At 35.6% G+C, this 14,711-nt stretch overlaps 1 protein-coding gene across 2 annotated transcripts in view; it reads right to left on the bottom strand.

Annotated features, from left to right (window-relative positions):
* LOC126373294 (B-cell lymphoma/leukemia 11A) overlaps positions 1 to 6,786 on the bottom strand; it is a 37,514-nt gene extending 30,728 nt beyond the window's left edge. For both annotated transcript variants that reach the window (XM_050019387.1, XM_050019388.1), the window contains exon 1: positions 5,991 to 6,786. In XM_050019387.1, coding sequence (XP_049875344.1) covers positions 5,991 to 6,027 — 37 coding nt within the window. In that variant the 5' untranslated portion in view covers positions 6,028 to 6,786. The remainder of the gene's footprint in view (positions 1 to 5,990) is intronic.
* Between the last annotated feature and the right edge of the window lie 7,925 nt (positions 6,787 to 14,711).

The following is a 14,711-nucleotide window of genomic DNA, read 5'->3' as shown; positions in this document are numbered from 1 at the left end:
CTAGCATATCGCCCACGTGCACTGACAAACGAACAATACTCCAACATACAAAACAACACGAGATAAATCATAAACGAACATAAGCTATCATCTTTCACTCCTTTGGATGTGTGTCTTATGATTTTTAACACCCACTTAATCTCTTATACGAAACAAAGGCATTGGATTGCAACATAGTGTTAAATACGCCTTAACAGATGGACAGAAAAGGTTGACGTGATGAACTAAGTTGAGTACTTATGCTATTCTGTGTAATCATAGAAAGTTTCGCTTCAAAGGTACTGCACCAATTATGCAAGTATTAGGGGCACAAACAAAAAAATACAACCAGGTTTCAAAACCAACTCAACGATTAAGGCCGAAATACTCCAACATCTGTAATTAACCAATAAAAAACTCGAAATTTTGTATTGTTCGACACAATACAAACGTTTTGGTCTATCAAAAGACTGCGTTTGTCTAAACTGACAAGTCTACCATATGGCGATCAAAGAAAATAAAATAAATTCCGATTTTGAACCGAACAGGAATCAAAAGACGTTGGACAATGGTCACGACGGAATCGCTCGCGTGATAGACAGTTTGTGGATGAAGGATGGTCGATATTAAAGATCAGGTAGAATTTGATATGTGGAGTGCATTCTATATAAAAACTTTTAAAATGAATCCTGTACTTTAATGTAGGCACAATATTATGTAATAATAATTATTAGAATAGTTGGAATTAGCAAATAACAAGCACGAGACTTTCTCAATTAGATAAAAGAATTAATAACATTTTGTATAATACAGACTGCCGTGATATCAAGCCTATGTTCGTTCAAATTGCGGGTACAAATTAATAAAGATAAAATAGTTCGCAGAAATGAAACGGATTAAAACACGATGACTCCGAATAAAGGACGGTAGCTCAAAAAGCAGAAAGTGACACTCGTAAACCCTTTTCTATTAAATTGGTGAAAGGATGTCACATAATGACGCACAATAGTTATTTTGCCTATGGGCTTCGGATACCAACCCTATTGGGCATTGTTAAAATATTATCGACAATTCCGCTCATGTGGGTGCAGACTGCTGAGCCTGTTTTGCCCAAAAAAATCCCTTTGACCAATTGTTTGTCAAAGGCTGGCTGGCATTATTTTTTGTAAAGGTGTTTATCGAAGTTTGACCATGGGAAAATATTGGAGGTTCAGGTGCCTCTATCGAATTCGGGTCCATTGTCAACCTGTTGTGCGAAGCTCTATTGATTTTTGATAAAATCTGTGCAGCTTTGTTTGACAGAATTTGATACTGTGTTTTTTATTTTGTCAATTTTTATTCTGTTTTCGGGGTTTCTACGTTGCTTGTTAAATTACATTGTTCATTAGTTACTTAAGAATGGTGTTGCATTTTAAATCTCACTTCAGGGGACAATTGGAAACTTCACGTCTTTGTTGGCAGCGACCTTTAATCCAATGAGATCTAAGCCGGCTAACACCTACCAAAGTTTAAATCGTCTCCAGCGTTGAAAGGCCGACAATAACAAATTGGTATCAAAGCCTGACAAAGATGGACTCTTCAAAAACTGTCCACCCACTCCCGGGCTATTGATCGTGGTCTGCTCACAATAAATTAATTCTTGTTATGAACATTTTTTATTCTATTGTGTTTGGACCGAGTATTTATTTTACTAGTCTCGTAATAAAGCCTAATGGGCGGACATTGGTCAAAGGAGATTTGGTTTTACATAAAAAGCCAATTGAATGTCTTTAGTGAATGGATATTCTTAGCGAGGTTTGCCTATTAGGCTATTATCTTGTTGGTTAATGAGTTTAGGATTTATAAAAAGGTATTCTATGGCCTAACCAATTACGTTACTATTCAGTGAAAAAAATGCTTTCTCTTTATTATGTTTTAATTAAAAAAATGATAAAATCAGTCGCTAGGATACGAACTCGTTTTGGATTGCACAAATGTCCAAACTCTTTGGCAAATATAACGCTTGCTTACGACAACTCCTTTCCCCGTGTTTCTCTAAGACATTTTTCAATAATAAATAGGTACTTAAACTTAAAGTTTGATGATCACAATCAAAACGTCAATACCGTTTAACAAAAGAGTGTATAATACAGATTACTCGAAGCAGATAAGTTTATTTGAAGTGTTACAACTATCTCTCAGTTTCATCTAAATGTTGAAGATTACGTCTAAACCTTACACAAAAAAAATCAATGTTTGCTACTGTTTTTATTGTTTGTAACGCGATTTGTATTGTTGTTAGCGTTTAATCCCTTTCATATATAAAGGATTGTTTTTTCTTTTGTACCTGCAAATGGGTTTTGTGTTCATAGAAATTTTACTTTCAAATATTTTGTTGCATATGTTTAAGAAAATTGTTTATTTATTTTATTCGAATACTTTTGTTTCTTCAATACCTACCTCCAACGTCGCTGCGTACTGCTTAATGGGACCGGACTAATAAATCCAATTTAAATGTTCCCCGGACCTCCGTTGACATAACATATGTAAATTCATACGTCTTTATCTTGAGAATCACAAATACAGAATGCCGATCGATGCGGACATCTAGAAAAAAATAAATCCAGCCAGTCCAGTTCGAATTCAAAACGGGTGGCCGCCGTCCGCAGAATCATTATTCTAAATACGAAAATTAACTTTATTCCCATAATTTAAATATCAACTGCCAGTGCTTCTTTAAATAAATTATCCACCTGTCTTCTTTTTCTCTTTTTGTCCCTCTCTAATGGACGATGGTTGTCAATTGCTAAATTTATATGTTCTGTTGACGAATTCAATTTATTGGAAGCTTCTCTCTGTCGGATCTTCGAAGACTAGTCTTCCCACGATTGTATGGCGAGTACGCATAATTACGGTGCAGTCCATTAAAACAATTTATAAGGTCGCATTAGATTGATGAGTAATATAGATACTTTCTGACATGTACCTAAATAAGTAGTATTATTTTTCGGATTAAAATTTTAAGTTAAAATTAAATTCGGAAAGCTACTAGTTTTCACGACATTTTTATTAGAGATTGAAATCGGGATAGTAAAATTGTAACTCATAAAGTTACTTAATGCTCTTGTTTGTTCACCTGCTTTACAATGTAGATTTTAGTATAAGGCAATACCAAGTACCAAGATCAATGTTAGCGCTATAATTCTTGACCAAGGATCAAGATTGAGAGTTTCGCTTGTGGATGCGATGCCTCGATATTCGCTTAATGAAGACATATTGAATCGCTAAGCGGCGAAAGACAAGATATAGGCAATGTTTAAATTGACGTGCGGCTCTTTTATGTTGTATCCGTTCAATTTTATAAAAATTCAACGAAAAAATAAACCTTAAGAAGATAACCGAGTACTTTTATTTGTCTACAATTCAATTATTACGAATAAACATTTATGAAACGTACAGGTATACATCTGATTGGCCGTTGCATAAACGAGAAGTAACAAACAGCTATATTTTAGAAAAAAGTAGAAACAACAAAAGCAATTTCAATTAAATTCCTGACAGAGGACACAAAAACCCTTGTCAATTAGTGACAAACGTTGGAAAACAAAAACAAATCGGTGCGTTGGTTAATATTTTATTTAGACCCCGCGGCGGCGCGGCTGCAAAGTTAACTTGGATTTTTAAAAGTTTATTCCGAAGTTGCTATCCCGTCTACCTCGCACCTGATAAAGTAATTTCACGATTCCCTAATTCACACTTTTGAGGAGGGTTTAAAAAAGCCAAGGTTTTCTGCCCAGACGTAATTTGGGATTGGGTAAAGAGATCATTTTAATTTTTAATGACGCCTCTACCCTTTCATGCTCTATCATGAATTGAGTGTTTTCTTTGTTTTCAGCACGTTCTAATTATGATCTTCAATGAAGTAAAATTGACGAATTATTTTCCGTTTTCGTTTGAAAGAAATTGAAAGTTTAAACAACCCTCTTTATATTTATATGTATAAGAAATATACCCATAATAACGTTCGTATGTGACTTTAACACGAAAAGAAATTAATTGCCAGTAATTACTGGTTTGAACGCAACTTGGATTTGAAGGACTACATAAAAGCGTCCAATTTCATGTACAAAGGGGGCCCCTTTGTTTGGTACGACAAAAACCGAGTGCCTCAAACTTCTTGCATTCAAAATAAGAACAAACGTGTCATCGATGAAATGACGCGTGTCGACCAATCGGGCGCGACGGCCGCAAACGTTGGTGACGTCATGACGCCACCGGCCAATCAGAGTTGCCCGTCGCCTCCGGTCAACTTGGACTAATTGCCCATGTGTGCGATAACACTCTTGAGAAGAATCCGTGCGCAAGAGTGCCCGCTTGATGTACACGTATGCGCTACCTATATGTTGTTATTGAAATAACGGACAAATGCTTACATTGAGTGCTTATTTTTAGGGCATTGCCTAAAATTAGCACAGTCAACTTAAACAAGATTTAACTTTGTCGTTTTTGAAGATTATTTGTCATTACGCGAATATGGGGTTAAATATATTTTTTATTTGTTTTTTGTAAACGACAATCACATGCATTAAGATTTTTATCGTGCTCAAAAAATTTGCAGAAGCTAAAATTTCTCACAAAATTATGCTCTAAAAACCCAAATGCACTTAAGTCTGGTCATTCCTTTATAAGCGGAGTAAAGCATGAGAACTTTATGAGATCTTTACTTTTGCTCATAATAAGTAATTAGAATAAGTAACTGTTGGGCAGTGGGAACTAGAAACAATGGCCAAACACGGAAAAAAATATTCATTAAACAATTTCAAACGTTTGCACTGGTCATAACAAGTTTTATGAATAAAATAAATATTTCGTACCATTAATTAAAAAAAGTGTCTTGCACCTCACTCAACTTTTTTACAAGAGTTTTATTTTTAGACTTGTAATTGTTGTATTATCTTAAAGATTCTTGAAACAGATTTATATGAGCAGGAGCTTAAGTAATTATTTATATTTTTGTCAACTTTAAAAATGTTAGTGAAGTGAGTTACAATGATGATAGCAACATACAATGATAGATTTATGATCGTAGATAATAAAGTTAAATTGTAGTTTGTCCTTAGAAAAAGTATTGTGTGCAAACTGCAATTCACCATTTGTAAATTTAATAATATAGTATTATGGTTATAACCTAGGGTCAGATGATCAAGAATTCGCTTTTATATCAATTGACTCCTACAATTAGCAACATTATAATTTAAGTCGTGCACAATGTAATAATTTGCAACATAGTCAAAGTCATTATCAGTGGTAACATAGTTTGCAACATAGTTAAAGTCATTATCATTACCTTAAAGTTGACCGTTTTATATTTTTATAACCTCATCGTGATTGATTTTACTCATTTTTTATCTTTAACTTCGTTTATGAGAAAGATATAACAGTCGTGTAATTTATGTCATTTGAATTTTTTGCTGCTTGTTTTTTACGTTAACAATTTTAATTTTTTTTTTTGGCTTTTTATTTTGGTTTTGTTACCTTCATCGTTTTCAGCTTTGATTAATTTACTCTGTGCATTGGTTATTATTTCAAGTTAAAATTTATAGGGTTCTTCCAGCTTTTCCTGGTTGTAAATATTTAAAAAGCGGCTACCAGTGCACTCTTTTCACGCAATACCCTTTCGGACAAGCGTGGCTGACCACAGTCGCCTCATGTCAATATTGACACTGTAGCTCGGGCATTAAGTAGCTCATTGCGGGATGAATGGAGTCTCGCCAACGCAGATGGGATAGTGTGCTCGCGTCTGTTTATTTTGATGATTTTTCCCTGGCAGAGCTTGGGAGTAATCTTGTTGGAAGTTCATGATTTTTTCTGGGTGAAAATATTTGTAGCTAATAAATAGTTCTGAAGGATTTGCATGCAAAAACTGAAAATTTTAGTCGTAATTTTTGGCCACTTACATATTATTTGTATGCAAGTTATATAATTTATAAATTGCAAATCAAATTAATTTCGTCTAATTCAATGTAACTTACCTTGCGCGATGCGTACAGCTGGCATCTTGATTCTCATCTTGATTTGGTCACCTATTTTTAGATCTTCAACAACTTCTTTGATCCTTAAAAATCTTTATCTAAATATCTCGTTATCTTTCGACAGTTCTTAGCTCACTTCACATGTGCCGCCGTCGGTCCGGCGGCTTATCGTCCTTTTAAAACGTTTTTGATAACCGAGGTCGAGTCACAAAATCCCCTTAGATTGTCCGACGGGAACAAACCAACAACTATCTTAGTCATCTTCCTAATTTTTTCATCATCAACAAACCAATGTCTCACAGTTTTGGTGTTTACTTTTTTCTTTTCATGTTGTGATGATTCAGTTCACACGTCGACCGTTGAATATTTACTCGCCAAATTTGACTGGTCATGCAGAGCTTCTTATCAACACTTCAAAGAGTTCTCAGTGCCCTATCTAATCTGTCCGCACCTATTGGCGATCTTGCAATTCGGCCAATGATTTGTTTGATCACACTTTGCTTGCTTTTATAATTGTCGATAACTTCTTCACTTTTTAGTCCAAAAACATTTATACTTTTCACTGTGTCCCATTCGCGAAAATTAAATAAAATTGTTCGCAAGTAATTCTTATGAGTAAATTTAAATTAGAACTGAGATAAAATTTACAGAATTGAAACGAAATAATTTATTTTTGTAGTTAAGAAGATTGTCTTGTGTGTTTACGATAATCTCGAAGTAGAGTCTCGCGATCGAGCACGTCGCGCGTGGGAGCGGTACGAGGCAGGTGCGCGGCCGGCCGCCCGCTCTCGCCCGATGTCCGAGAGCGTCTGTCCTGTGTCCCTTCGCGCGAGGGCTCCACGGCCTCCGCATGTCCACGACTCGCGCCATCTCGCTCCGCCGGCCGAGCTCGGCGCGTGCGAGCCCGCACGAAGTGGCCAGGGGTTACTCGCGGTCGCCGTCATCTCGGCTGCTCGAGCGGGACACGGGCATGCGTGGTGTGTCACCTTACCCGTTAGAGTAAAAGAGACAGGCATAAATCATAAGTGCCGTGCGTCGGTGTGCGTGCGCGGGTGGGGCGAAGATGCAGCGCGTACAAAAGAAAAGGGATAATATTTGCTTGCATATTTCATGACTCGATTAGGAGATGGAATTTTTAATTGAATGGACCAACCGTGTCGCGCGGTCACTGTACGTGTTCAGTGATTCTACAAATTTTAATGTATAATAAAAAAGCAAGTAAACTTTTGACGAAACTGTTAAGTTAAAATTTTGCTAATCTTATATATTTTTACAGGTACTTAAGTCATAACATTTTGTTTAAGCTGTAACTATCGATTGCATATTTTAGGATTACTTATTTTTGGTCGTCAGTACGAAAATATGATAGTAATTATTTTAGTTGACTTGGTCACCTGTAGTCGTAGCAAACGCTACGACGGCCTGCTACGCGTTACGTAGCTGGCGAACTATCTAAGTATAATTAGAAATTTCAAAAATGTAACCATATCAATTTATGAATGTAATTTAATTTGGATAATAAAATAGGTAGATATGACTGATTTTGCAATACCTTCTTTAATATTATTGAAAACTTACTTTTTTCTTGCTTTACCTGTTAGTTATGTCTATTCACAAATTAACTATTCATAAAGCGCCATAAGTAAAAGGGTTCGATATAAAATCCTTATCAATAAACGCAACACGTAGCAGCAGCAGGAGATTCACTCTCACTTGAAGTTCGCGAGCACATTTTTTCCCGTCGTTATTTTACTTAAGACGCCACGAGGAAGTTATCTCGGCGGTCCTTGACTTTAATAAGTTTTATGAGTGTCAGACGCGACTTAACTGGCGCGAGAACGGGCGAAAAAGAACTTTTTCATAATTGTTTCTGAACTGACTCCGCGAACTTTGCCGCGTTCGATTATTGAAATTCGTTATTTTATTATTTTATCATATCGTGCGATTTTCATTTAAGGGTCTCTATAGATTTATTACGTTCTTGTTGTCAGAGTATCGAATTCGAAATTTAGAGCTTCACACTGAATCATTGCTTCTTCTATTAGATGATGTATAATTGTTTCAAGGGTTTACTAGAAAATGTACTAGGACATTTTACAGTTTCCTATATGATTTGAATAAGTGTAATTTAACTGCTTTACACAATATAATAATATAATAATGAAAGTTCGCCGTATATCAAAGCTTTATACCACATATACCTGCCAAACAAATGTATTCTATAGGTACTTTTTCCGCACCATTAACCCTGTACGTGGTTTGACCAAACATGCCCGGATAGGCTGCAGAAAAATACACTGAAAACCACCGGTCACTCATGTCCAGTCGAAAATAAAACCTAGAAAACATCCCTGTCCCTTTCTAATCACTCCGGGTTAAGGGTGAAAATAGAGACAAATAGGGTTGTCCGTTTTCTCATATGGAAAGCAAGGGACATTATGACCGATATACGTCTATCTCGTTCATGTGTAGGTGTGTGTGGGTCAATGAGAGGGATGGTGGATGAATGTGAGGCTTACAGGCGTATGTGTGGAAAACCTGGCCGACGCTACTCGACGCTAGGCGGCGTGGAAATCCAAGGGTTGGTTTAGATAAGAACCTTGCTTCACGTATGAAGGAGGAATATCGTATGATCTTTTCATAGGTTATGATTTTAGAGTAAGTATATCTTTGAATTAAGAAGATACCTACCTTCAAATTAAATATGAGTAAAGAATTACGCAATAATAAAAGACTTTACACGTAGCTTAATAGTTTTTTTTTTATACAATGGCCCCGATTCCTTCAGACACATCCTAATTTTATTTTAAGTTATACCTGTCATTTTCTTATCCGCCGAAAAGGAGAGGAACAGATGATTTGCTAATTTTAAAATTAATGAATAACCCGGGCGAATAAAAGGGGCATCTCGCTCATATGCAACCCGTTTGACGTGTGCTTTTTAACTTAATTCTATTGAGCAATATACAATTTTGGAAGGGCTTTTTATATTTCTGCATAAAATTGACGTGTGTTTCATTATGCCTGTCAATTACCCGTCCCTTTCTTTTTCAGCGGATAAGAAAATGACATGTATGACTTAAAATAAAGTTAGATGGTATGTACTGGAATCAGTACCAATATCAAGTTCTAAAACTACGTTTTACCCATTGAAAGGTTAATATAATTGAACGTTTCGAGCGTTTTTTTTTTATCTTCCTCTGCAACAGATGTGGGACAGGATATAGAAATTGTACAACTTGAAACTGTAACGCTACACGCTAAAAAGTATCGAGTTTTAAATCTGTGTTGACGTGTGACGCCGTTTAGTTGTAGTAGCCCAGTTAGAACAACGCTTGACTCTCATTATGTACTCGCAGATTCAATTCCAGTACGGGCCTGAACCGATGCTTTTCGAATTTGTCGTTCAGTGAAATGAAAAAATGTTTTATGGAGGTATGTGACCTAACTTGTAATTGGGCTAGTTTTCTCTTTGGGTCGAAAAGTCAGACAGGCGATCGCTTCTGTAAAAAACCGGACTTGTCAAATCTTCAGGTAAGGTAAGCGTAAAAACTGTGAAAACAGGATAACGCTGGAGAGGTGGTGAGTTTGTCGTGAATGACAAAGCGAATGTGCAAAATACAATTAGCTTTTTGAATTTGTAAAAAATATATAATAAATATTTATGAGTCAGTCAATTATTCGAAAGTTTTATACGGACCATTTGTTACGTTATGTGGTACAAATAATTTTGGATCGCATTGTAAGTTTCTATCTATCTCAGACCATGGAACGAAATGTAGGTAAGTTATTACATAACTTAGTAATACAGCTCATCCCGCACCCCTTTTAAAATACCAATGCCGTTTCCAATCAGAGCAAAAGTAACGTCCTCTGCCATAAATTACGTCTGTAACGACCATACCCCATTCCACCGGTGTGGTGCGGTTTAAAATAGCTGTCCCTTGTCAAGGCCACACGGCTGCAGCACACGTGTGGAGTATGTCACATGGAGATTTGTAGAACTGTGTCGCCTAAGTTGTTGGAAATTATGTGAAAGCGGCAGAGCTCGGTAGTGTAACTTGGGATAGGTCTTTCTCAAAAGACGGTAGGTCAATATGGGCTGATATGTAAATATCAGCCCATATGATCTTTCAGAATCAGGTCTATTTGCCATTTAATCCTGCTTTCATTCGCATATTTTGAATTTTACGTACATACGAAAGTGTTCAGTGTGTATAGATCAGGTCAAGCCAAAAGTGATCTTTGTTATTTTTATAACGCTTTTCTTGACTTTTTTATAACGCTTTCAACTATTTTAAGAGTACATAACTGAAATATTTGAAACACTCTTAATATTATGATAAGTTATTTTGAAATGCATCTAAATATTAAAATATTATCTGCTATTGGTCTTCAAGAAATAAGTAGTCTTTACCTTCTTTGACAAAAATAGCCCGAAATGCAGGGGAGGGTTAAATTTAAATGTCGGAACTTAGGGGACTCTTCGCGTTTTTGTGTCATTTATTTCAGTAACATAAACAATATGGAATGGGCAATATCTTGCGTAATTTTATAGGCAGTTTCAAAATTGGTTTTGTGAAAGGATATTTTAATGAATTAGGTATGCATACCACGAATAACATGGGTTGTTTTGATGATGTTATCATTTTTGCTGGAAAATCGCCTAAAAAACTAGCCCTATTCTTCTAACTAAGCTTACTTACCAAGTAAATTTCATTTATTCAAGTCATTCTTATCTTACCTAGCCTCAGGTGTTTCACTGCTGGGTAAAGGCCTTCCTCCATTTCTTCCAGGATTCTTTCTCCAGTGCTTTCTCCGGCCAGCCTGCCAGGAAAGAATCCAAGTCGTCGGGCCATCTCCGCCTTGGTCTGCCACGCCTGCGTCTGTCTCTGCTCGGAGACCATTCTGGTGATCTTAGTCCACAGGTCGTTAAGCATCCAACAGTCCCACTTCAAATTAGTCATTATCAGAGAATAACGATAACTTAATTTACTTGGTAAGTAAGGATGATCAATCAAGACGTTTTTCAAAATTAAGAGCATGTCTTGATATTTAGTTCCAGAAAGGTACTTACTTAGTTTACTTTTTAATAACCGGGATGGGCAGTAGGTTTCAGAGGAAAATGGGTAAAGCATTTCACCGCTTTTTATATTTAATAAAGAGATGTGTTTTAGAATTTGAAAACAAATTTGTTTGCTTAATTCGTACTTGAAATGTCTTATTTATGATCTCTCTTTTGAATCATATGGGTTGCGACATGACCTACCTTATCAACCTTTATTTGTAATAACAAATTGTCTGCAAAAAGTGACGACACATTTATTATTTATCAAAAAAAAAAAAAAGATGTTAAACTTACCACGTTTCACCACTTAACACCTACAAGGTAGCTAGTTCCCAAGTTTATCTTAATTTATTAATTTCAATGAGTCATACTCTCTTCCCACGAGACGATAAACACTCAAAGCTCCTAGATTTAGTATATTTAGTAGACCTAGGAGTGTACTTAGAGCTAGGAGCCGCTAATTAGGATGAATGGCTGGGTGTGATTCAACGCATGCGCCTACGGTGTCTAATCAAGTGGCGCGCCGAATAAGTCAACGGGCAAAGGTTTAGCGTAGTGTATTTATAGTGTAGGGCTTTCATTGAGTAACTTATGTTTATTATTAAGTTTACAAGTAAGCTATTTTTAGAGATTTTTGTACAAAATATACTACGGAGCCTTACTATTTATTTATTTATTTATTTATAAAGTACAGCCACATCACATATATTAAAACATTTCTACATTTAGAAGGTACGGTATTGTGACTAATATATATGACAATTACGGCGTACATAACTCATACAATTAAGGGTAAGTATTTAAAACTATAATATTATGGGTTGATTATGTTCTATCATAGCTCTATAGCTATGCATAGCTACATAACTATTTATGTACGTAGTAAGTAGTGCTCCAGGTAACCTCTGCTGAACGTGTGTGATTAAAATATTATAAAAAATCATCATGTGCCTAGCATTATCCCGTTTTTCACAGGGTCCGCTTACCTAACCTGTAGATTTGGCAGGTCCGGTTTTTTACGGAAGCGACTGCCTATCTGACCTTCCAACCTGTGAAGGGAAAACCAGCTCAATACAGGTAAGGTCACATATTTCCGAAAATGCATTTCTCGGGAATGTGGGTTTTGTGAACTGGGGTACCACGACACCCAACTAAAACTATTATAAAAACGTGTCGTAAATAAATGGCAACGATAAGGCAATTTAAACTGTGAATGCGTTTCTGTAAGAATACCTATAATATTTTTTTTTATATAAAATTTACAACATTTTAACACGGAAACGTCTAAATTTCAACTGTGATAAAGGCGTCATACAAGATTTTAGGAAGCTACACTAAGTAAAATACTAAGCTGGTTGCAGTCCGCCAACATGAACTATAAATTCTCCCAGCTTCGCTCGTTAATATGACCAGAATCTCTGATGAACACTATAACGTTTAGGAGCGTCTTAGGTCATAACTTGCGTGAAATTAAGGTACTACTTATAGTTAGGGAAAGAGAAATATACTTAGAGACAGAAATTGTGCCGAATTTTGATTTAAGAAGTTGATTTTATTATGCTACTGTACAGAGGTAATGTATTTTTGAGCTCTTGTCGACCTTTTGAATATTCGGCATTTCATTTATCTACAAGATTCGAGAAAATTGATTATAATTTTTACTTTACTTGTTATCATCGTGAAAGAAAAAGACAAACAAAGTCGGAAGAACGAATGACTTTTTAAAATCTAAATCTTAGTGTTTAACCTAATGGTTAAACACTAAGATTTAGATTTTACGGTACCTATTTTAACCTATTTTACGGTAATCCGTAAAATAGGTTAATTAGTGATAACTCAAATGAACCAAATGACTACTTATTTATATTTCCGAGCAATCAAATAAGGATTGCGAACGTGATGAATACCTATAGATTTATATACTTTTTACAGATAATAGATAAAAAAATCTATACAAGTTTACTAACTGGATTAAGCTGAAAGCAAACAAAAATTCTTTCGCACTGTATCCGTTCCGAATTATTATCACTATTTCAGAACATGTAAGTTAGGTTTTATTTTGTTAATTTAAAACAAATCTAAACATGTCATCAGAAGAAACCGGCGCGTAATGTCAAAAAAACTACCTTCTCTGTTCTGTGATAGTGATTTTAATACCATATAATAATGAAAATATGACAGCGCGTACGATAAAAAAATATAAGTAATATATACGAGCAGAAGTCACAAGATTTTCGAGAAAAGATATCCGCGGCAAATCTATAAGGTTTTCTAATCTAATGGTTTATTCATACTGTGTGTCTGAGGATTACCGGCGAATGTAATCTGCGTATAAAGACAATCTTATTATAGAATCCGTTTGAGGATCAACTTTCAATCATGTTAGGTGGATCAATAGCTGTCTACACGTGATGGAAATTGTTACGTAGAAGATAGACTAGATGGGAGCTGAGAAATTGATTTTGATTAAAAATGAGCTTGATAGCAGAACTTGTTTTATATACCTAGAGGTAGAACTCTATCATGTTTGCACTATACAAATATATAATAATATTACGCAGTTTGGTAGCTATAATTATAAATATGTACATAATGTATAAGAGGGACTTCGATCTACCTTTTCCCTGAGTGTCTCGGGACGGAAGAAAGAGAAGAAGCCCACTAAGGTCGAATAAAACAAATAATAACATAATATGAGGTACATTTTATGTAATGTTTTTTTTTACTCGACTTTAGTCGTCTTTCTATTTTCACTTTCTATCAAAATTTATCCCGTTTTTCACAGGGTCCGCTTACCTAACCTGAACATTTGACAGGTCCGGTTTTTTTACAGAAGCGACTGCCTGTCTAACCTTCCAACCTGCGAAGAGAAAACCAGCCCAAGACAGGTTAGACCCATACCTCCGAAAATGCATTTCTCGGGAATGGGGGATTTTTTTATAATAAAGCAAAAAAGGAAATAAAATAAAAAACGTAAGTAAGTCAATCTGTGATTTGAAGGCAGCAACAATAAGCACCTGAACAATTAGCTTGTACTGCAAATGTTGTGTCACCTATAATTGTTTTATCTTTTATTATATTAGCCGTTGTTGTACCTTTTTATAGATAAATAAAAAATACCCCAAGCTCCAAGCCAATAATAATATCTAACTACAAATCTCAGTAAATACAGCCTCAATAGGTTTCTTCTCTAAAACGACCAATACGTATTTCTCACACTCATCGACTATGCATAAAATCCATCAAATACCGATTGATTACTTAATTGTAAGCACGGCTTGGCTTGGCTTCGCAATATGCATCCGCGGCCGCCGCCCACACGATCGATATTCTCAGACTGACTCATCTCTTGCTTCATCACAAGGCTAATGAGAAAGGGATTCTGACTGGGCACCTAGCAAGGTATGGATGCGACGTGGATTTTTTAAACGTATGAAAAGAGAATAAAATATCTTTTATAACCGTGTAAAATATATAGTTGAAGTACTTACATGAAGAAATAGGTATTGTTATAACGAGGGCCGATATTTTTTAGCATGGAGTTTTTTTTTCAACGTGACTTGTTGTAGTATTGCCGCAAATGACATTAACTACTTGGCCGGAATTAGTATGGAGCATTAAGGAACTTCTAAGCATTATCAGCACAGTTAACA

This window comes from Pectinophora gossypiella, chromosome 15, assembly GCF_024362695.1.
Source record: "Pectinophora gossypiella chromosome 15, ilPecGoss1.1, whole genome shotgun sequence".
NCBI classification, from domain to species: domain Eukaryota; kingdom Metazoa; phylum Arthropoda; class Insecta; order Lepidoptera; family Gelechiidae; genus Pectinophora; species Pectinophora gossypiella.
The sequence above is the reverse complement of the archived record's forward strand: the minus strand, read 5'-3'. Positions and strand labels throughout refer to the sequence as shown.